General features: G+C 37.4%; 2 protein-coding genes across 3 annotated transcripts in view; one reads left to right on the top strand and one right to left on the bottom strand.

Annotated features, from left to right (window-relative positions):
- The first annotated feature begins 55 nt into the window (after window positions 1–55).
- On the top strand, window positions 56–3,216 carry psme3 (proteasome activator subunit 3). Its single transcript, XM_057358711.1, has 11 exons — window positions 56–199; window positions 813–845; window positions 927–989; window positions 1,090–1,194; window positions 1,367–1,415; window positions 1,537–1,655; window positions 1,752–1,820; window positions 1,934–2,001; window positions 2,117–2,171; window positions 2,253–2,339; window positions 2,421–3,216. Exons 1-11 carry the CDS (start codon window positions 158–160, stop codon window positions 2,499–2,501), a joined length of 771 nt encoding a protein of 256 aa, XP_057214694.1. The 5' UTR covers window positions 56–157; the 3' UTR covers window positions 2,502–3,216.
- The window catches only part of skap1 (src kinase associated phosphoprotein 1), a 29,694-nt gene continuing 7,723 nt past the window's right edge, over window positions 2,515–24,485 (bottom strand). Inside the window, exons 5-13 of one of the 2 annotated variants that reach the window (XM_057358710.1) lie at window positions 16,552–16,632; window positions 16,377–16,460; window positions 16,166–16,290; window positions 15,984–16,047; window positions 14,181–14,429; window positions 12,389–12,433; window positions 12,201–12,307; window positions 4,355–4,448; window positions 2,515–3,531 (exon numbers count right to left, since the gene is read on the bottom strand). In XM_057358710.1, the coding sequence (XP_057214693.1) occupies window positions 4,356–4,448; window positions 12,201–12,307; window positions 12,389–12,433; window positions 14,181–14,429; window positions 15,984–16,047; window positions 16,166–16,290; window positions 16,377–16,460; window positions 16,552–16,632 (848 nt within the window). In that variant the 3' untranslated portion in view covers window positions 2,515–3,531; window position 4,355. Of the gene's footprint in view, window positions 3,853–4,354; window positions 4,449–12,200; window positions 12,308–12,388; window positions 12,434–14,180; window positions 14,430–15,983; window positions 16,048–16,165; window positions 16,291–16,376; window positions 16,461–16,551; window positions 16,633–24,485 lie in introns of both variants that reach the window. The other variant, XM_057358709.1, reaches the window with a different exon arrangement.

Raw genomic sequence — 24,485 nt, forward strand, 5'->3', positions numbered from 1 at the left:
AATGAAAACTGACGCATGCGCATAATGTCTTTAGCTGTGTGTACGTCATCTAGAAGCGCGCGCCAGTGCCTTGTGGCTGACAGCAGTTAGTGAGCCACACGGTTAGTTAATGCTTTTAGGACAATCTCTATATTTTCTCATTTATTGAATTAATAAGATGTCTTCGCTTCTTAAGGTGGACAATGAAATCAAAACAAAGGCAAGTTTTCTTCTGTTACACATATTTAAACATGAACGATTTAAATTAGATGAGCAGCTTGTAAACGTTAGCTGGCTAACAGGTAACGTTAATAACGGGCAGCCGGCGTGTGAGTCACCTCGCTAACGTTCACATGCCTGTTTACTTTTAAAATCACTCCTTTATAAAACATTAAGTCGTGTAGTAAAATATCGATTCATTTTGCTTATAAGGTCTCCGGTGGGAAGGGAGGGTTTTCACGTGGCTTGGTGGAGCTAGTGTTCACCGGTGGTGCGTGGATAAAGCGTGTTTGTAGCACAGCAGCGTGCCGATGCGGCAGTTAACAAAGAAAGAAATTCATCATAATTCAGAACGGGTGATTAGCGATTAAACCTTTATTAATAACTTTATTTTCTCAAGAGATAACGCTAAATATAGCTAGATTAACCAGTCGTGTGGAAGTGTAAAGTGGCCCTATTACATGCTACATATTGACAACGTTCACTAAATGCTTGGGCCGCTCGTTGTGTTTGACTTGCATTGAGGTGACATTTTAAATTGTGACTAAATTAAACTGGCTTTTATTACGTGTTTTGTTTTTGCAACTAATTCAAAATATCCCTTGTCTATTTAGGTTGACGCTTTCAGGGAACGAATTACAGCAGAGGTAAATTACAGCACCGACTGAAAATCTAACTGTATTTGTGTCTATTGTAGTGAAAACTTATTGTTTCTGTATTTATATTAGGCAGAAGACCTGGTTGCAAACTTTTTCCCGAAGAAATTGTTAGAGCTGGACCAGTTTTTGAAGGTGTTGCATTTTGGACATTGAAGCTATAGCCTATTTCCTTTTTTTAACGGTACAATACAAATTACAGTAATTGTTTGTTATAAACTTTTTTCATCATTAGGATCCCATAATTAATATTCGTGAGTTGAAAGAAATTCATTCAGAGATCAATCTGACGGTACCAGACCCAATTCTGCTTACAGACATCCATGATGGACTTGAGGGGGTAAGAAATCACTCTTGAACTATTTTGCATTGTCAGCTTTCATTTCAGGAGTCTTGTCATTAGGCTGTCTATAGAAAACAATTGTCTTACGCTGTATTGTGTAAAAAAACAAAGTCACATTTGTCATGAGAAAAAAAGACTAGTCCGTAACCTTCAAATATTTCCTCAATAGCAAAACGCTAAAAAGAGGAAACTTGAAGATGGTGCAAGAGATGACAAAGGTGAGTTCTCTTGTCTAGAAAACAGTATCAGATTTAGGCAGAATGAATGTCTGAAATAGGGTTTAAAACCCTATTTTTAATTGATTTTAATCGTTTTTAATTGATTCTGATCTTTTTGCAGTTGGCGGGACCAAGGTCTTTGTCATGCCTGGTGGAATGATGAAAAGTAATGGCAAGCTAGTGGACCTGATTGAAAAAGTCAAGCCTGAAATCAGAACTGTCATTGAAAAGTGCAACACAGTGAGTTCAATCATATTCATATTCAAATCATATTCTCACACACCCTAACACTGATTTAAAAGTGTGCTACTTAATGTCATATTCTTTGATTTTTAGGTCAAGATGTGGGTTCAGTTGTTAATCCCGAGAATAGAGGATGGCAACAATTTTGGCGTCTCAATTCAAGTAGGGTGCCGTTTTTTCACGTGTTCATTTCTATGTTACATATGCGGAGTTGTTACCTACCTTACTGTGTGAAATCTTGTTATATTGATGACTGTTATCTTCATCTTCCATAGGAGGAGACAGTTACTGAACTAAGAACGGTCGAAGGGGAGGCAGCATCTTTCTTGGACCAGATATCGAGGTACGTCAGTCAGTGTCGATTATATGGCTGATATGATTATATTATGATTATATTATCAGGCAGGTTCACTTTTTTTTAAAATATACATTCAAATGAAAATGTGTTTTTCCTCAAGATACTACATCACCAGGGCAAAGCTGGTTTCCAAAATAGCAAAATACCCTCATGTTGTAAGTATCTGTCTATAAACTAAGCAAATTTAATACGTTTTCAACCCTTAGTTTTTTTGATCTCATTCATTTTTTTTATAGGAGGACTATCGTCGAACAGTGACAGAGATTGACGAAAAGGAATACATCAGTCTCAAGATAATAGTGTCAGAATTGAGAAATCAATATGTAAGTATTGCTTAAAATTGAAAATATTACCATTTTCCTGTAGACGTTTTAATTTTAATAAAAAACAAAACTGGACTGCAGGTAACATTACATGACATGATCCTGAAGAACATTGAGAAGATCAAGAGGCCAAGGAGCAGCAATACTGATGCTCTATACTAAGATCACCGTCTCCGTTTGTTCTTGGCCCATTGTTCCCCGCTTTGGAGCTTGCTTTAGCTTTCAGCTGGTTCCAGAGCTGTCCTGTCATCCATTATAACCAGGCCTGTTCATATAGGCCTCATAGAACATGTCACTTAAGATAGAATTGTAAAATATGGTTACTATTTTAAACCCTTTAAAAGTAAACCCTTTTTGTTTTGTTTCTAAACGGACAGTGTAAATGTAAAGGCCAAGCCTGAACCTGCGTCCCAAGGAAACTGTCTCAAATTTGATTTTCTTTATTAAAGAAACATCTCAACAGTGGGTTTCTTTTTTTTAATGTTTTGCAAGGCCAAATTACACGTTCTGTTTTTGAAGGAATTCAGGACATTTTAAGTATTTCTGAGCCTCTTTATGGGTAATTTGATTAATAACGGTCATTCACCCATGATGGTCAGTTTCTCCAGTTGGAAAGAAAAAGCTCTTATCAATGCTGTATTTCACAAGCGGTTGTGTTGTTGTATCTGAAATGTACATGTAGGTTAAAGCGAAATGAAAGCAGTTTTTGTGCAAGATTTTATTTGGAGTGTGAGCTGACAGTTATTACATAATGGAATACATATATTTTACATCTGAAATTACAGATTCATCGATGTCTGGAAGCTTTTTATGGTTATTTTTGTCCAGTTTAAATAGTGAAACATTTTGCTGAATAAACTATTGTTTTTACAAGACATTTAGGGGATGTTCTTAGTTTGATTGTAAAAGAATTTGCCTTGCAATGATGCTGTCCGATAATGAATACATGTAGGTTAAATTTGAGATACTTGTCACATAATGAATGCAAGCTTTGTCATTTTACTAGAAATTCTACAAACTGTCTCACAATAGAATAGATTAGAATATAACACATTGAAAAAAATCGCAAAAAAAGTTATTGAAAAAAAATACTAAAAACAACCAGTAGATGGCTCCTTTCAGACAGTTTCTTCAGTCATTTATGTGCCTTTTTTGCTGTTGTAATACAATCATTGGAGCACATTACCAGACACTAAAAGAATAAGGAAATTTGAAAGGGGTTAAGATGTGTCACGCAAATTAGATAAAGGTGTTTCTTTTAACTAAAACTAATATTTTAAAATGGAAGGCTTTCTTTTAGCCTTTTAGTGTACAAGTGTATTAAGCATGTAATTTGAATTTTCAATATGCTTTTTATGCGAGAAAAAAATCTCGGGTATTGATGACCCTTTTTAGGTTTTTACAATTCATGTATATGCATTGACTTTACAGACAACATAAACATCTTATTTAATACAATAAAATTTGTAAATGTGACAATTCCATATTAAAAGATTATTCTTCAAGCACAAACCTAGAATGAAAAACAAATGTAGTAAATTTCAAAATACAATCTTATAACAACACACAAAACAAACATTTCCAGCAGGTGTCAGCATGGGGGAGCTGGTTTCAACACTAAAAATTTTGCTGCCTTAATTTTTTTAGTTCAATCAAATTATTGTTACTTCATTGGAGTAATTTCAACTTTCTATTGAACTTTTTTATGATTTTACAGTACTGCAATTGATGAAAATAAGGAATTTTTGTGTTTTTTATGTTACAGAAATTCAACTCACCACTGGACAAAATTCAAAACAGTGGCTTGTAAAGCCGATTTAATTGTACTTAAAATTGAAGGTGAAAAATTGGAAACTTTAAACAATAGTCAAATTAATAGTTTTAAAACCAAAAGTATATGTGTGTCAACTACAAAACACGTTTTTATACACTGACATTTAGTACAATATAAATAAAAAGTTTTAGGACTGTTTTAGTCCTAGTATAAAATGTGGAATGATTATAAATGTAAGTACCTCATAGGATATAAGCAGGATGTAAAAATTCCTTTGGAACAATGCCAATGGCACCATCCAGCTCCCCAACCCACCATCCATAAATGTTATATTCCTAGATCAGAAAGAAAGAGATAGAAAATAACTGCCGGTCAACAATCATAAAATACGCATTTATTATTAACTAGCCTCAAACACATTTTTCTGCTGATTTAGTGGATTGATGGGTATGGAAAAGCCTTTAAATAATATCTTTATAAAATTATCTTAAATTCTTTAAATAATTTACGAATTCCATTCTATTTCAAAGCATAATATAAATTAATTTGTTAATTTACTGCAGTTCATTTGCAGACAAATGATTCTAGACTTTCACAAGCTTTACTTTTCTTAACCACTTTTTCAATTACCGTTCAACATGGTCACCTTTTGTGGATGAAGGTCACACAGATTTAGTTTATCACACGAACTACCACTGTTACTGTTAACAACAAATATGTGTCCAAACATGTTTCATATCTTTTAACTTTGAACAGTATATTTAATATTTTATAACTGCAAACGTAAAAAAGTCAAATGTTTTGCATTTCAGACACGAGAACGATGCTGTGTTAAAGATTTTGATTATTGCAGCTAAGCTTTGAACTTAAAAAAAAATACAGTAAATCTGCAAATGTTTGTAGAAGAACAAAATTAAGGCACATGCAATTTTGTGAATGTAATGTAAATCAAGTTATTTAAACGTGAACGCTAATATAAATGTAAACACAAATGTAATTCTTAAAATGTTTCACTCCGCTTCTGAATAAAAAAACGTATGTTTCTTTTACTGTACAGTATGTCAATACTATCCATTGGTGGAGAGCCTAAAATCTGAACTTTAATGGATGATGACAGATTCCATGGTGGTCCAGATTCAACTGGACAGCAGGTTATAAATGTGAAGCTTAGAGAACGTGGAGATGGAGCGATGGTGAGATAGACACAAGGTTTTAAGTGCTTTAGTATTCCAGGAGCACACACTGTACATTTAGACATGATGAGCATGTCATTCATCCACTGCCTGCTGAGGAGAGTAGGAACTAATTACCATCCTCTATTTAAGCACACCCACAGTGCTGAGAGCCTAATGTAGTCTCAGCCCATGCAGATGAGCTGTTTTAATGATGGGATACGGAATAAATTCCATCTGGACAGTGAGCTGAATGCCGTTGGGGTGTCAACGCCTCTGTAGCATGAAGTGCGTCTGTAAACTTAAACTTTTTTAGACACATACAGCTATAGATATTGAACTACAACTGAATTTGGTAGCAATTTGGAAACGTATTTATATATATATATATATTTTTTTAAAGGGATAGTTCATCCAAAAATAAATACAAAAAATAATGTTGGTAACCGAACAATGGCAGTACCCATTCACTTGCATTGGTTTTGTGGCCACACAAAAGAAATGAATGAGCACCGCCGTTGTTCGGTTACCAACATTCTTCCAAATATCTTTATCTGTTGAACTTCCCTTTGTGAACTATCCCTTTAAAATATAATGAAGTTTAAAGAAACGCGGTTTATTGCGGGGTGGAATGTGGATTGGCGTTGGATCTGTACATTTCTCAGCTTTCCCAAAAAGGCCTTTCCTGATTATCATTGATGAAGTGTTAATGCTCCTCTAAATCGCAGGTGTGCCCAATACTGATCAGCCCTTTGGCACACGCTTCACCTCCCCCCCAACACGCCTCCCCGCCCTGCCTCGCCCCCCTCGACACGGTGTAACTGTGGGTTCAAACAGAGTACACACGCAGTACAAGAAAGAGAGTCAATACATTCCATCGCAGTCCTTCTCATTTCGATGACTCGTGTCCTTTTCATGCCTGCCTCATTTTTCCTGCCTCTCTGTATTAGCAATCTGTTTTCTGCAATGCGTCTGTCAACTACAGGCATTTGGGAGACATCCAATCTGTGCTTGACTGTGGAGACGGTTGTTATAGAGATTTACCCAAAAGGACTCTGTACTTTGGACTGAGATAATAGGTGCCTTTTGGGAGGCTGCTGAGCTCTCGCGCCGAATAACGGGGCAGGGTCAGGTGTGCTTTAGTTTGGTCTACATCTCAACTGCTTTTGATAGAGGCTGCACGAGGCGGCGGGCAGCTGTTGTTTGTGGGCTGTGAAAGTGAAGTGCGTCACTCCGATGGCGCTGACCTCCGTATAACCTTCTCAGGAGAAAGGCGGAGTTGGCACAGGGAGCTATCAAGAGTGTGTTGCCATGACAACACCTGCAGTGTGCCACTGTTATCATTTATTTCTGACTCAGGGGGGTGGCTAGCAATGGTATTCAGATGGGCCCATTGCTCTCAAGCGGCCAGGGGACAGATTGACAGCTAATGACGCCTTCAAAAGGAGTGGCTTGACTTGAACAATGTCGTGCGGTGCACGACAGGTTGAGTTGTGACTCCTGTCTATATTAAAAGCGGCAGCATCCGTGCTAGAATACTGAAAATGGACATCTTTGCTGTATAAATAGTTTCGGATGAGCTTTGTTTAAGGCAGTTGTGAATACAGATACACACACCCATTTAACCGAATTTCATATGTTACAACACGGTTATCATAGCCGAAATAATGCAGTAATGCTATTGCGATATCTGATGCATTTTTTAATAATGCTATCAGTAAAGAACATTTTATTTGGTTTATTTTGTCTTTTCTCCTTTGTGGTCAATGAATTAAACTCAAAATACAAGTGTTTGTGAGAGTTTGTAACCATTGTGGCTTTAAACTTTGAACAGGGGCTGAATTATTGACGATATTATCATGTGTACAATTAGCACAATATTAATACTTGTGGTTTGTAATATCACAGTTACTGTCAATACTGATATATTGTGACACATTCTTAGCACTAACAGTTAAAAAGATTGAATATATTTACCCAATAATAATCAAAATGTAAACTATTATTAAACCTTTGTGTCATTAATTGTATTGCCACCATTTTATAAAATCTCTAAGCTACTAGAGTTGCAGTAATTTCCGCTACAGTGACTTTTACTGCGTGTAGCGAATGTTAAAGCAAAATGCAAGATGCTCATGTATTATTGGTTTATTTTCCTCTCTCTCTCTCTTTCCTTTTATTCTTCCCTCTATTAATTTTCCCGTAACTCTACGCATTTCACACAAACGCCTCCTTCCTCGGTCGCATTTTAATCATTTCCCTTATTTGCAAACTCTCCCTCAGTGCCTCCCTACGTTCATTTTTTCTGTCGTAAGCAGAAACACATTCAAACACAAACACACACACACACACACACACTGCGGAGGCAAGAGCCATGGTAATAAGAATGAGACATGAGGCCTCTGCCTCTGGCCACCAGCTGACTGAGGTAGACCTTGGGTGTGATGGAGCACAGGAAGTCTCTCATTGCCCTGCCGCTGAACCCGCTACTCGGGTGCTACAATCCCCCCTCCCTTCATCTCACTCTTGTCTCTCGTGCTTCTCTTTCGGCGCTGCAAGGAGACTTGCTCATCCAGCCATCTCAAAAAACAAACAGCCGTACGTCACGTTGTTTGCTGCTCCTTCCTAAGCAGCCGGCACGACAGGTGGCAAACAGGTATTGATCTGCCTCTTGAATAAAGTTCAATTTTTCTCAATCGGATCATGATATTTGTCGGCTGTAGATTTATCTCAAATGCACCGCACAAATTTCAGCTGGCTTGTTATTTAATATGAAGCCCTTGTGATGCAGCACGATGGACATGGGAAGGTGTGACAGTGGTCAAAATGTGAAAGACCAAATAATCTGCCAATGTAAAAATACGCTTGGGAATTACTGATGGCACTTAAACCTAATAGGCATTTAAAGTGGATTGTGTTTGCTGCTGAGCGCCTGTAATGATGGCTGTTTATATGGCCTTCCATTTATAATAATTATGCAGAGTGTGTGGAGGGGGGTCGCCGTGCAGTTCTGGACTATTGGCTTAGGCTGAATAATGACCTACTGTAGTTGACCGGGAGATGACCGCTGACTTCGGCATGACCCCAGAACCCCAGACTCACCCCCTGATGCCTCTGCTGGTATAGAATGCTCAATATGTCTATACAGCTCCTCTGCGTCTATTGCCACAAAGAACGCTGGTGCGTAGATGAGTGTGTGAGAACTAGTAAAAAAGGAGGGTCTAAAGATCGCCTCTGTCTGTTTCCACTAGATTTTCCTTTTCTTTTAAGGCACCTTTTCCTTTTCTTTAGGCATTTTGTAGGAGACTGACCCCCTGGGCAGAAGGCCAACTGGAGCAGCCATTCGTCTGAAGTTTATGAGGTTGTGTCTCACAAGGCTGGAGATAACAGGCACTCACAAAGTCCTGTCTGTGAGAACTGATCTCTCGTATGCAAATTCGTATTTTTATGTCTACCTGTATAACTTGTACTATCTGATACATGGAAGCATCTGAATTTGGCGTGTTTGTATGCTTTTCAGAAACAAACACTCGAATTCTATCTACTACTAAATGCAATTCGAGTATCAGAATGGAATTCGAGTATCTTAAAATATTCCTGTTTGGCATAGTGTTTGCATTAAAAAAAAAACACTAGATGGGACCCCATCTTAAAGAACATTACAACCTACAGCCAGAAGGTGGCAGTAGTGTCCACAGACGCAGTTGACTCTTCTTTAGACTGATGCCCCAGATTCCAGCCCCTATTGGTGAAAGTGTTAAACACACCCCATGAAAAAGCCAAAAATGAAAGAAAGGGCTGTCAGTGGGCCTGCATGTTAAAAGGGTCCTGGAGAAGTTTGCCTCACATCTTAAGAGTCATAAATCTCATCGCTTCTCATTCCAGGATTTTAAGGGAATTCCACTGGGAATCCTGGCATGTGTTGTGTCTGACCTTTGGGAGTCATGTACTTTGAATCTAGGGGCATAAATTAAGATTCAGGAATGCACGAGGATGGCACGGTCGAGGGAAACAGAACGGTTTAGAAAGAATCTCCGTGGGCCCCCACACGGCAACGCAAGGGGAGAGTGAACACAGCATGCCACACAAACAAACTACAACATGAGAATTTCACAATCTGCTCCAGAAACAGGCAAACAAATTAAAGTATTGAGTAAAATTGGTGATTAGAGCAATGAGTAAAACATTTGAGAATACGTTGCTCTCCTGCTGCTGTTTCTTCAGCGCTGAGGATTGAGTAGGCAGCACGGAGCAGCCAGATGAATGTTAGTCTTTTGACGCTATTTCACGTTTGTGTGTTCTGAACTGAGGAGCCATGCGGCACAAACATAGACGGAATGACCGGATCTGAGGAAACCAGGATGAATTAGTTGGCATTGCATTTTAGTACCTAAATTTCATTTGCATGATTTTACTTTAGCATAACAAAATAATATAATATTATGGTTTGTAAAGCCTAATATATAAAAATATAATACTGTGTAAAAAAATAAAAGATAAATTTTAAATTATTTTCAGCTTTTCTGAATTTAGTATTTATACAGTAGTTATGTGTTTAGGTAAAATGATCATTTTTGTTTCATTCTGTGAACTACTAACAATATTTCTCCCAAATTTCAAATAAAAAACTAAAGTTCTATTTTTATTTATTTGCGTAAAATAAAAGAAACAGGTCAGAATGACAGAAATGATGCTTTGTATTTTTTCAGACCTCAAATACTCCAAAGAAAACAAGTTCATATTCACATTTAATAAATACAACAGTAATATTTGTAATTAGGAAAAGTAAAAAATACGTATAAATAGTTTAGGATGAGCTTTGTTTAAGGCAGTTGTGAATACAGATACACACACCCATTTAACCGAATGGCTGTCACGATTTCATATTTTACAACACGGTTATCAGCCGAAATAATGCAGTAGTGCTATTGCGATATCTGATGCTTTTTTAATAATGCTATCAGTAAAGAACATTTTATTTGGTTTATTTTGTCTTTTCTCCTTTGGTAAAAAGTAAAAAACATATTTGTTTTATGTGATAACCTTGATTTTTATCACAATTTCCATGTGTCTTGTCATGCTGTCAGTCTTTCACATTGCTGTTGGATGACTTTACGTCACTCCTGAGGTTTGATTTTGTTGAAATTCACAGACGCTGGACTGAATTACAACTAGAAATGCTGCTTAAATGAAAATTTGGAATGGTCTCTTGGAATTTTTCCTCCGCTATAGATATAAATACATGCCTAGTGCTTTGTGTTAATGAGCAGATAAGCTGTTTATTCACTGTAAGCGGTGGATCAATATAGGCCAACGCGAGAGCTTTTTCAATCTGTATGCTCTGCTTACACCAACACTATGACAGGCCCGTCGACCTCTTTGATTTGTGACTTCACAGCGGTCAATCATAGCACTGCCTCAAAAACCTGTTGGTTAGCGGAATTGATTTAGCACTTTTCACGTCTTTATCACCTTGTAATTATGCTCGGTGTTGACACAAATATACTCGGCCTCCCCTCCACGCCTCTGTGCAGCCAAATTTATGCACTCTAGTTTTATGACCACTGCTTTATGAGTGGGTCCGCCAGAGTTAGACTTGAGTTCTAGCCAACGGCCTATATTTCATTCGGGGAGGTCAATGTTCCTGGGAAGCCCCCGTAAAACAAGAACTGCGGCGAGCCTAACATCACGTGAGGGCGAGCATCTGAAGAACTCCATGAGATGAGAGCGATACAACGCTGCTGCAATTTCAGAATTACTGCCATCAATAAAAGCTATTTCAATTACATGTCAGTCACAGAGGGATTAAAAGTAACTGCTGATAAATCTACTGCTCCGAATAAAATAAGAGAATGATGGGAAAGGGTGGATAAACTCTTTGTTTGCACACATTAGAAATATGGCTAATGATAAAAATGCGCACATCATTATTATGCGAGAATCAGATGTAAAAACCCTCGCCTTTCAAGAAGATCTTACCTTATTCGATTCAGATTCAAGGGTTCATTAACTGTCATATCTGTACATTCCATTGGTTGATCAAGCGATAGATAATGGTAGCTTTGTCTCTGTACACTTTATCTGAAATAACATTGCGCTTAGTGGGGAGTTAAAGGCAAAATTAAAACCCATTGATTTTATCAGTGGGGTATTTTTAAGAAACAGCTACACTATGTGTTCCTGCAAACATCCTATTTGTAAAACACAAATACATATAGATTACAGTGAACGTATCAAATAAAGTGGCTTGCATGGCTGAACACTCGATTTTCCACGACACAACTACAGTAATGAATCAACAGCCTATTATTGAGAATGTGCCTGTGTGACCACAGCATCGCAAGCGGTCTAAAGACAGATACAGTGTGATTTCCATTATGTCAATATGAAATACTACGAAACGGGCTCGATTTGTTTTCAGCAAACCTCGCCGCTATCTGTAAGGACAATCTGTACAAATGCAACCGCTTTGAACAAATGTGTTGCTGAAATGCTATTCATTTTTAAAATGGTATGATCGTCATATGATGATCAACAGAAATTAAGAAGGCCAAAGCCCTGAAGCATTAAGCAATGTTTGTAATACGTTTTAATCAGAAAGTACTGACTGAGCGGAGACCGTCCCAGCTTTGTCATTTAGAATACAGTAAATGAATAGTTGCCATGAGAAAGTCAGTAAGTATTGACCGATATGACTCATCATATGACCAGCTGCGAATTATTCATCATTACTGAGAGAATGGGAAGAGAGAGAGAGAGAGAGAGAGAGAGAGAGAGAGAGAGAGAGAGAGAGAGAGAAGACAAGATATGCTTTTCAACTAACAAATCAGGCAATAGATCTATCTGACCTTGCGTGAGTGTGTATTTACATAAATGTGTGTTAAGATGTTAAGAAAGATGGGAGAAAACACAAACCTTGCTGAGGATGTAGATGAGATCTCCTCTTTGGAAGGCCAAGTCATCTGGTCCCTCCGCTTCACAATCCCACAGACCTTGGTAATAGTTTGCATAATCTGAACCTCCTTTATTTAAAACACAGATGTGAATAAAATATATATTTTAAGCAGTTTGCAGAATCTTACATATACAAAGAACATACTCACCAATTTTGTCACAGCCTTCGTCGACTTGGTCTAAATTTTCATCATCTACAAAAAAAGTAGTCAGTACCGATCAACCGAGCATGTAAATTCATCTTTTGGCACCAGTCTTATTCAGCTCATACACCGCCCATTTCTTCTGTATATTAATGCAATCCTACATTTGACTGCTCTGCTTTATGGTCAGCTTATTTGAAACTCTATTAAAAGAATATTAAACAATATCAGCAGTGCTGGAAGAACAGCTAACTCTGGTTTGATGTATAGGGGAGGTGCCAGGCTGGGTTAGATGGCTAGTGTGTTTCAGGCAGACAGGCATTGATTCTGGGCGTGGCACCTCTAGGTCTATGAGGTGACAGTGATAGCCTAGCTTTCTGTCTCCCACATCCATCCTCACGCTGTCAGCCTGCCGATAAAACCACCGTCCAGCAACCCTATACTTCCCACTGCTCAAGCGTACCCTGAGCTTCCAGGAACAGCATGGGGGAAAAAACCTGTAAACCTAAAGTTGCAGTTCCTGCAAGTGCAATATATGTGATTTTAAAAATATGTTTTAATCAGACTGTAAAGTAGCTATAAACATTAACATTGTCGAAGGAAGCTAGCACGTTCAATTGCAGTAGAAATATGAAACGTTGAATTTTTGGGCTGGTCGCACAATACAGCCCTCTCTGTGAGATTGTAAAATAATTATTATCAGTTAGGTTAAAAAAAGTATATATTTAATTTAAAATTTTAATAAATAATCAGGACAGATTTATAAATTTGTAAATACATAAATATTTGGTAATACTTGACCTTTTAAATGACTATTAATTAATTTATATAATAGTAATAATAACAATAATAGTCATCTATAAAATAAATAAATTATAATAACATTTTATTATAATAATAAATAATGCATATATATTGAAATCTAAAATAAAGTTGCAATACACACATTTTTTTACAATAACTATAATACTAATTAATAGTTGATTTAAGTTTATTCACAATAAATTAAATACAAACATGCATTTTTTAGACTTAAGGTATTTAAATAACTTATATTTAAATATATACACATTGTATTATATATATTAACAATATTTTAACTTGAATGAACAATAAATAACAGTAGTGTTTATAAATTCATTTTTATTCATATTAATAAATACTGTAAAAATATGATGCTAATCGTTAGTTCACGTTAACTAATGCATTACTTTATGTTAACTAATTAAAGTGTAACCACTTATTTGCTTTGCTTGAGTGATGCTAAGTTCTAATGAATTTTCATTAAACACTTCTGAAATGATTTGTTTGATGAGATTATTTAACATATGAGCACCCTTAATTCAGCACTTTTAGACAATATGTCACAGCAGCACGAACTGCTCAGCACTTTTCTAAACTGAAAATCCGAGAAGATGAGAAAAAGATGAATGATGGGTGGAAAAGTGAGAGAGATGGTCACTCGATCTGCCATCTGTGGCCAGCTCAGCTGCCCAGCACACATGGCAAAGTAAGGTGAAAATGACAGCAACCCAGAGTGATGTATTTCTCCTCAGAGGTCTCATTAGGTCCCTCTGAGGGTCCTGCTATCACTTTAGGTGACCAGATCTTGATGTATATGCTCTTATTGACGGCGTTCAACAATGTAGACCTGATGGTTACAACATCAGCTTTTCTCAGCTGAAAATCCTATTGTGAACAGCGAAAGCTAGTAAAGTCATTTTAATCTATTTTATTTGAAGTGACCAGTCTGAATATCTGATATAATTGTATAACACTGTATATATTTTTTCTTTACCTGGAAGCACCTCGTAAATATCTTCTTCCTCCTCATCATCATCCTCTTGGATTCTTCCTCGGTCCTCCCATTCTTCACGGGAGCTCTGGGGTGGTTGTCTTTTACTTGGAGTTGGCACTGATGCTGGTGCCGGCCCAGGACGTGATGGTGGTGGTGTGGTGGCTCGCTCAATGTCATCATACGTTTCTTCCACCTCTTCCACCTCTTCTTCCTCATCATCATCAACGGGGATGAAATTAGAGCTCAGATCTTGGAAAGAAGCCATAAAACATTAGCACCTTTAATAGTATACTAATGAGAGCTTTAAAACAAGGAGGACGGCAAATGTCAAACACATTTTTGTTAAAATTATATTGTAAGCATAACAATTTAAGAGACATTTTGAGTTGAAAAATATACAATCATTTCCGATTTGCTTTGTGTATATGTCCCTCTTTTGCTTTAATAACATAATACACTTAAGGGGGGTTTTGGATGGGTATAATACATGTTGTCCCAGCATTCTTTTCAGTTCCTAAGACCAAAAAAGTAAAAAAAGACCTTTTGTACAAAAGAGATACAAAAATAAGTCTTTACCTTAATTCTTTCATGCATTATTTTATGACAAGATTTCATTGAACTTCCTATAGGTAATTTAAAACAAAAACGTTTTTTACAAATAATTCTTATTTTCTAAAGGTTTTTGGTCAATGCTATGCACTGTAGTGACCTCTATGCCTGAAAGGGTTCAAATTCATCATGACATTTATTTTTTAAAGGGATAGTTCACCCAGAAATGAAAATTCTGTCACTCTCTATTCAAACCTGTCATTGTTTGGTTGAACATAGAGAAAGATATTTGAATGAATGCTTGCAACAAACAGTTCTTGGACCCTATTGACTACCATAGTAGGACAAATAACAATGGTAGTCAAAAGTGCCTCAGAACTGTTTGCTGTCCTACATTCTTCGAAATATCTTCTTTTGTGTTCAACAGAACAAAAACATTATAAAGTAATTGTTCTACTATGGTAGTCAATGGGGTCCAAGAACTGTTACAAGCATTCTTCCAAATATATTTCTCTGTGTTCATCAGAACAAAGACATGTATACAGATTTGGAAAAACTCTAAGGTGAGTAAATGATGACAGAATTTTTATGGGTTAACTATCCCATGAATATCTTAATTTATAATATCTATCTTTGTTTCAATATTTCTATTAATGATCAGATTTTGAATCCTACATTTTTCATTGGAAGGTGTTAAAGTGTTGGCAAAGGAGCGTTCAAGTTGACATTTATTACAGCGTTAATACCGAATGATTTTCATGCCATTTGGCTGTATCTACACGTGCGAAGGGGGATGGGGGGGAGAAAACTATCTCAGGAGTGTCTATTACTTCCCGCAAATCAGACGGCCGCATCGAGCCCATTTTAGAGTGGCGAGGGTGCCTTAGATCTGTCTCAGATGAAGTGAGGGCCTGATTGCAGGTGACTGAGCTCTGTAACACAGGCTATCGTATCCTCACTGCCTGGATGCCAAGCAGGACCAGATCGATGCCCGTAAAGGATGACCGTGCAAATCCCAATCAATTTCCAGTAAAGAGCGCTGCGCTACGGGGAAGAGGAGGCAGTCTGAGCCACGTTGGACTCAGGAGCTCTGTGACGTGCTTGATGAGGAGGTCTCCAAACTAACTTATTGGTTGAGCCGCAAAGAAAGTTATTTGTATGCCTCTTTTTTATGAAAACTGCCCTTTTCACCTTAGGACGATCATTGTAGCGCTCAACTGAAGTCCGATGCGTTCAGCATAATATCTCCCATACCTTTAAGGACAAAATTGATCTGGTCCACCCATTCCCGGGCCTCACGGGGACTGCTGGCAGTGAACTGCAGAGAGAAGCCATCGTTTCTGAGTTGGGGGCTGTTCTTAGTGAAGATTTATCAGTGTAATGGCAGAAAGATGACTGAACAAAGCATCAGCTACGTGAGTGTGTGTGTGTCGAACCTGGAAAGAACGACTTCCAGGAGCACTCAACTCAAAGCATGAATTCTTCCTGGAGTCCTTGCGTAAACTCGGTACCGGCTCAGCACTGTAGCCGTTGATATTAAAAGAACCCTTCTGCTGCTTGTCTGAATTAAGAAGAACAAATCTAAAGTCTCTCCGTACTTTTGTTTTGATGTTAAATTAAGAGAGACATCAAAAAGATGTGACATACCTTTCTCATTCCCGAAGTAATAAAATATGGTGTTGTTCAGAACACACCAGCGCTTCTGCCATTCAATGCTGAAGAAACTATGGTCTAAAAAACATTTTTAAAAGTTTGTGATGTCATGCTCTTATGTTATTTGTTGATATTGGAATAGGACTCGAGAGATGTTTAAGATTCTTACCGCGCCTTTTCTTCTCCAGGTAACCTTGCTTTAGGATGTTGGTAAGGTCCTGTGCAGCCACCAAAGGGATTTCTTCAAAAACTGTCATGTTAAAATCAAAGGGAAATAAATGTTAGTCATTAATGGGGCAGTGGATTGTATACCGTATTAGCACAGTACAATCCAATACATTATCCCATTGTTAATTTTCAAAATGATATTGAGTATTGTAAATAATAATTTATAAATCTGATTTTCCAGGTTGCATACCTGTAGTACAAGCTAAATAGACAATACAATGCTATACTGTAAATTGATTAGATCAAATGCTGTATACTCAGCAGGGACACATTGCTTTACTGCAGATTTTCAAGAACGCAGATCAATATCAGTCGTGTGTTAAAACACATCAGGTCAACGTAAAAAAGATGTAAGTGTCATGCGTAAATGCCATTGCTATTTAAAGGGATAGTTTACCCCAAAAAATTTTTTTGGTAAAAACAAAAATAATTTCTTTACCCTCATGTCATTCAAAACCAGTATAAAACTGGTTTATGGTTGACCAGTATATGAACACAAAGACAATTATGAGAAATGTCTCAGTGGTTTTGTTTCCATGCAATGCAAGTCAATGAGGGGCAATGGTGTTTGTTTACCAACATTCTTCAAAATATCTTCTTTTGTGTTCCGCACAAGAAAGTCATGCAGGTTTGGAGTGACATGAAGATGAGTAAATGATGACAGAATTATTTTTAGGGGTAAAGTATCCCCTTAATATACTATAAAACACACAGATGGTTTATTGCGAAAACTAATGTACATTTCGAATATTTCCTACCAAATAAGAAAGATTGTGTAACATCTGTGTTCTGAAATGATGACAAAGTACAAGGCTTGCTGCACTTAACATGCCACACACACACACACACAATTTTTGAGCATGTTTTCTAGGGCACCTGAGATTGGCACGGTAGGTCAACGGTTCTTCAGACAGAGACACAAATCTTCAACCCTTTGATCCAGCTTTCATCAGCGTCAAAACTCAGAGATAAATGAGAGGGCATGTAGGTCTCTGGGCACGATACCAGACTTATTTAAAACCCATTTAGACACGAGCAGATGCTTCCCGCCACCCCACTGATGACAGCATAAACTCTGTGGTATCTTTTCTATTTGAATTAAAGCTGCCATCGAATGCATATTAAACAGACAAAACCCTGCAGTCAACTGCGCAGCGGTCCGAAAAGCTGAAAGCTGTGTTTAACTTCAACTATGTCATTTTAAAAGATCACAGTAACAGTAACTCGAACGACGAGGTAACAGCTTGGAGAATCTAATGTCCCTATAAATAAGACTCATCTCATCAAAGTTCGTCACTACAACCCCTCTTGTATGTGACATCACCACAGAGCACAGAGACCGGCCATGTTACACGTCCAGTTTACCAGACAGATGACCATCTCAAAGAGATGCCCTGTAACCCTGAAACGCATTCACACACACCCGTACATCAGCCGCAGACAAACACACGTAAGCCGTTTCCATACACACGACCACAACTCGGCCGTCATAAATACAACAGAACTACACACTGTTTGTCAAGTGTAAGTTGATGTATCATCCAAAAAAGGAGGCCTCGGTCCAACCACTTCTCTCTTCATTTTTCTCCTCCTTCGCTCTCGTCCCGACACCTTTTACTCCCCTCATCCATCCACATCCCCCTCTCTTCATTTATCTAAAAGGTCAAGCCCTGGTAATAGTTCAGAAGAAACAGAATAAACACAAGAAATGTGAGAATGGTGTACAATTAACAGTCTCTCTAATCTTCACACACCTACTGACAACTTTCTTCCACCGAGCCCTTTCTGTCTGACCCCATGGTGCGGTCACTTAAGCATTGACAAAACCAACGGTGAATGAATAATAAGCCTTCAGTCATTCTTCACCTGCGGTTGGTTTTCTTCAGGGAAAAAAGGTGGGTGTGTGTCTAGACAGTTGCTGTTTTTATAATTCTTCCACAGGGTAGCAGTGTAACCAAACATTTCACCTATGGAAAAAAACGTCATGGTTTTGTATTCTGAATCCCAACCTTCTCTGAGGAAACGGAAGATTCTGATTGGACGTACGCACAGGGCAGACAACTTCAGCGATGTCTTCTAAACCAATCAGAAGTCGCTGGAGACAGAAAGCTGCCAAACCGTCAAACCGTGTCTACACCGGACACGACCGGCGCCATGCGACACGACAGACGACATTAGAAACGCATTAGAATTTAAAATTTTGTCCACACTGGATGCGGCGTGATGCAACAAACCCATTAAGAACAAGCAGGTTGTCAATGCGCGCCTGTCGCTTCCGGTGTACACACGGTGTAAGGAAAAGAGCGAGAGCCCTAACAGTGTTTCTTGTTTTTGAATCATGCAGGTTTGCCCAAACTTCTACATTTTGTTGCTTTTGTCATGTTATGCATTACATTGTATAATTAATATTTAAATATCATCAAAAACACACATACTCAGGTACCTCTGCAGAACTACAGTATAATGTTATCATAAAAAATGCACGTGGCAAGCACCACGTCTTGAGGAATTTCATTTTGGCTATAAATTGCATTTTTAATTATTCAAAACAGTGAGGTTTCTTAACTCTAACCAGCCCTTGCATTCTCCCTCCTCAATTAACATCGGACCAATCATTTTCATTTAAATGCGCTGTGGATGTTTATGAATATTTCAGAATGTTACATCACCGCCGTGCTCAGAGGCTCTGTGCCGTCAGGCCTTTCCCAACTTTCATTTATTTTGTTTTCCCATATTGTTTGTGATTTCATTTGTTTGAAAATACGTCTGTGCCAACATCAATAATTACAGAGTATTCAGAGAAGAGCAGAAACGTACACATAAAGGGAGCATGGGCGAGCGTGCTTTAATCAAAATGGAAAACTTTTACACCCGCTTGACGTCCGTCTCCAAGCTTAATTTTGCTCACTTTGTTGGTAACTCTAAACGAGGAGGAGATGTGGGAACAGGAGAAAAGAGAGCGACACAAAAGCTAATGACTTTCCTCCAGGCGCTCTCAGCGGCTGCTGGGCGCTCTGTGGTGATGCATGGCACGGCGGCTGCGATGTGGCAGGGCAAGATTGGTGGAGTGAGGCATTGAGCGTGCCACGCGGGGGAACGTTCATCAGTGCCACGGAGGACGAAAAGCGAGGACTGATGCCATGAGAGGAGCTCGACGGGATACCAGAGAACCATGAGATGGCTGGCCCAGACACCTCCCTCCCCCACCTCCTCCTTCCGCAGCATGGAGGTAGGCACAGCTCCAGGTCACATTGCTCCTATCACTCTGCAACACACTGCCTGCAGCTGCCAATGGGCTTCTGTGTTTACTCCTAACGGACTCATTACGCAGAGAATTTCTCTGTAACAATGATATAAAAAAAACAAATTTGACGGCGAGAGCAGCGGGTCTCAAATGAGCGGTGAAAAAACAACCTCATATACAATTTTTATTAATTACAGGTCCTTGTAAGCTCATATCAGTTATTCATTTCTGATTATGAAAGTGCGGGCTCTGGGCGGATTTAACATCAGCGCCAACATGGCTAATATTGCGCTCACAGGTGACATTATGAGCGCAGTAGTTGATCCAGTTATAAAAATATGATTGATGTTATAATGACCTGAGGAAGTTCATGTACGCCACCGTTAAATAGCATCACAGCTTGGCAACGAGTCAATGACAGGCCACAGTCAGCGCTGATAGGTGCAAAGGTCTGGGTTTGCCAATGACATACATGAGACAAAATGTAGTTCAGACACATTTAGAAAATGCAAAATTGGCCCCAGAATATCCAGAGCATGAATTTGTTCAGGAAGACACATGCGAATAACCAAATGCACAAATGCGTTGTAGGGGAGAGCATTTATAGTAAAACTGTATATAAAATAAACATTTATAATAAAATGTAACATCAGTAATTAAAAGCACAATGCATCTAGCAGTGGCCACATCAGGTGTGTTCAAGCATAATTCAATTCTTTGTTTTTTCAGCTTTAGTAACGAATGACATAATAATAACTTTTTGTTTTCAGTTCGAGCAACTTAAGTAAAATTATCTTATGTTCTTTTCTTTAAAAATATTTATTTATTTCCTTTATCTCACTAAATTTACCATTTCATCATAACATAATAAATATAATAGATATATAATAAAATCAAATTCAATCAAGTATAATTAATAATTAAGTTACAAAAAAGTATTTATTTATGACTGTAACAGCCAATTCTAGGCCAATTGAAATATTGGTTCATATGAATATAAAGAATGCACATAGAGCATTCATGTGTCATAAAATGTTAAAATGTGGATAAACTGTAGGTTTTAAACTATTGATATATTTCATGTTCTTCGCCTTTTAAAAAATCTTCTTGAGGGTTAAAAGTTCATTAAAATGACTTAAAATGCACTTTTCATTTGGTTTCTATGCAATGCACTTATAGATAGTCTTATGACATTATGATGTCCTTCATTTTAAAATATGTTTAATGCTTGAATATATCACTGCTGTCCTCCTGAAACCTCTTATCTCCATATTCCGCAGTTTTTATTTTTTGCCGTGAATCATGATTATGTCACCCTTTATGTTTGTCACCGGGTTTTGCAAATATTTAACCAATAAAAAGTATTAAAAAGTGCTCGTCAATTTTGACAATACAATATGTAATCATAAAAATACGGTGGTTTTTTTCATGTCCTGGAAAAACTGTGAATTTGGACATTTACAAGGTTTCAGAAGGACAGAAACGATATGTTATTGTTAACATGCTTAATAGACACAAGCAATCACTGCTAATATGTCAAAGATCTAGATCTATCCTATAATTGTCTCTGTTCTCAAAAATTCCTGCGAGGATTTTTGAGAACGCATGGCTGCATTACAGGCTTGACCTTGACATTTCCAATAGCGATCATCGACGCAGTATGATGATTTACTCTATAGATACAATCTAAGAAAATCTGTAAAAATCCTCCATATATACCCCATGTATAAAACACTAAACAGCGCAAGAAATCGATGGTAACATCGGCAGCCGCTTCAATGTCTTTCAGCAGCAAAACCGCTGCATGCAGAGGATGCACGGGCCTGCGGCTGACCTCGCCGTGAACCTCGGAGATGAGGTGAAACAGAAGGCACAAGGGTCCCTAGGGGGCCGAGGGGAGAGGCAGGGGAAGAATGCTGATCAGGGAGAGATGGAGAGAGTGGGATTACTGTGCTCTCCTGTACAGCACTTGATTAGAAAAAAGGAGCACTCAGAGAATCCTTAACCCCCCCCACCATGTGCACCAATATACAAACTGCACACAGAGAATAGCAAATTGACACATTTTTCCTCATTAAAGGCAAAAGCAGTGGCTTTTGTGCAATGCCTGAGCATAGCAAACATTAGGAGGGCGAGAAAAGGAGTAAAAACAATAGGGAAGAAGAGAGCAAGACAGAACGAGAGAGAAAGATCCCTAGGTGAATGGCTCGATAGAACATCACCTATCTAAATTGCTCTTAACAAGAACTGATTCGATTTGAATGAAAAGGATCTGTTATTCACAACATGAGACCTGAAATCATGCAGCCCCTGAACCGTTTTGCAGTATTACTTATTATTTACAAGAGTCCAGGAAGGACCCTCACTCAGCCCCTGTTTAAAGGTGCAATTGTGGGCTTCACACATTATATGGGAAACCATTTAGCATGCTTTAGTGCCACAACATTGTTCCTCTACTTACGACCCGCACCATACAAGAAGACAATTTATAGCCCAGCAATGAGTAGGGAAAGCACAGGGGGCCCTCCACGGAGAGGCCGGAGCCTATAAATTTACCCCATACATTATTACATCCATTCAAAAGTTTAACTGCAAATACTATAATCCTGAGATGGGAGAGAGAGGTGGACCGAGGTGCATATGACTGGAGAAGATATGATTCAAAATAGTGTCATCACACAATTCTGTAATGAAAAATGAGTTTAGTAGGGGTGTGGAAATGCATTTATATTTGAGAAGCTGATGCATAAGAAAGCTTGAAATTCAGGTAAATGTTGCCGGTGGTTATAGACAAAGCAAAGAACAATTAATCATCCAAATATAAATTCTTATTTTAAATTGTGTATTTCAGCAAGAATTATGATCAAGTTTCTAAGTAAAATATGCTACAAAAGATAACATTTTGAAAAGACAAGAAGTGAAAAAGCCACTACAACTGATGTGACTAGATTTAAGGATTTTTACATTTTAATATTAAATAGTTACTAAAATGGCTTTTCCACCAAAATATAAAATGTTTTAATAAACTGTTCATAATTTTAGATTACGTGGCATTTAATGTATATTGTTCAAGGGTGAATCCTCGGAAAACATTTGCTTTTCTTTATTTAATATCATATTTAATATATAGCCTTGCATTATTGTTCTTTTTATTAAACGTTCAAAAAATAATAATTTACACATAAGAGGAATGTTAGGAGAAACTGAGACGTTACTTTATAACAGATGTAAAAATAGGCCTAGGCTACTGCAGCTATGGACTTAATTGATCTAAACTAAAATGAATTTGATCCAAATCTGCAGTTAAAAATTAAATAAGAGAAATCTGTAAAAAAAAACATCTCTTGTCTGCGTGGTTATTTTTATTTATCTAGAATGTGACATGTGAAATATGCCAGCAGACACGTGTCCACTGTCGGAAGACGCAAATCTTGATTCATGATATTGAGCATCGATCACATCAGGAATGCAGCGCGGGTCGTAAAGTTTGACGTGTTTGTTAACGTTCCACATGCAAGTGTGCCAAACAGGTATTTATGACTGTCTGATAAACTCCAGAAAAACTGTTGTGCGCCTGTTTAATTTAATAAAGCAAGTAAAAAAATCTGATTTTGAATTTCAGCAAAATGTAAAATTAAATTAGGTAGGTGTCCTTCAGGATGTACATTAAAAAACGAGTAGATAAGTAGGCTATTTCTCTTTTAAAAAAGAAATTGGAAAAAGGTTTATACAATCCCACCAGGGGGCGTCGTGTTAAAAGAAGGTGAACGTGTTCTCTGAAGAAAACTGAACTTCAAAAGCATTAGGAACACTATTAATAAAACATAATAAAAACAAAAATTCTAATTGAATATGAAATAAAATTAACCAAATGACACCATAATAAATATAATACTAATATAACATTTATCACTGTTTGTATAAATAAAAGAAAGGCCTGTAAAAGGGACTGAGAAATGAAAGTCTCACTATTTGTTAGAACAGACCTTAGCCGTTAACCTGCACATTCCGTCACGTTTTACTGTCATTTAATTCGATTCACAAACATCCAACTTACGAAATAAAGTGAAAAATATTCATTTGTAAACAAAGCTGGTATACAACAAGCCAACATATTCTCCTTAGTATTTGGAAGAAGAGAAATCGTACGAAATAATGACTCTTAAAGAACCACGCTTTCATGAATAAAGCGTCATGATTATGTTGAAATAATTACGTCTAGAGTTTATACGAATATTACTTTAACGCAAATAAGCATAAGGAACAATGTGAATTTAAAAAAATAATAAAAACATAAAATAACTTTTATATTTTATAAACATTTATTTCTGACAACTCAAATGACAGGTCTTATTAAATTTAATTATTTATATGAAATTTAAATAATATATTTAAGTATAATTAATTCTATATTGTTTTGTAAATTATACATTTTCGTTTCCACAACCAAAAATTAAATTTACATGAGTTTTTTAGCCACGTTTATCTTTAGACTATTTTGGTTCTCTTTTATTGTTTGAACAAATTCACCGTCGCTCAACCAATGGGGGTTATGGCTTAAACTAGCTGGTTTAATGGTACAGACCTGTCAACATATACACAATACTATTAAAATAATCAAAACTTTTATT

This window comes from Triplophysa rosa, linkage group LG18, assembly GCF_024868665.1.
Source record: "Triplophysa rosa linkage group LG18, Trosa_1v2, whole genome shotgun sequence".
Lineage (NCBI taxonomy): Eukaryota > Metazoa > Chordata > Actinopteri > Cypriniformes > Nemacheilidae > Triplophysa > Triplophysa rosa.

What these genes read in the sequence shown, in the direction of transcription:
- psme3 (XM_057358711.1), top strand. Translation starts at nt 158, where the DNA reads ATGTCTTCGCTTCTTAAGGTGGACAATGAAATCAAAACAAAG. An exon ending in TGGTGCAAGAGATGACAAAG is followed by an intron (nt 1,416 to 1,536) that starts GTGAGTTCTCTT and finishes ATCTTTTTGCAG; the next exon opens with TTGGCGGGACCAAGGTCTTT. An exon ending in TCATTGAAAAGTGCAACACA is followed by an intron (nt 1,656 to 1,751) that starts GTGAGTTCAATC and finishes TTTGATTTTTAG; the next exon opens with GTCAAGATGTGGGTTCAGTT.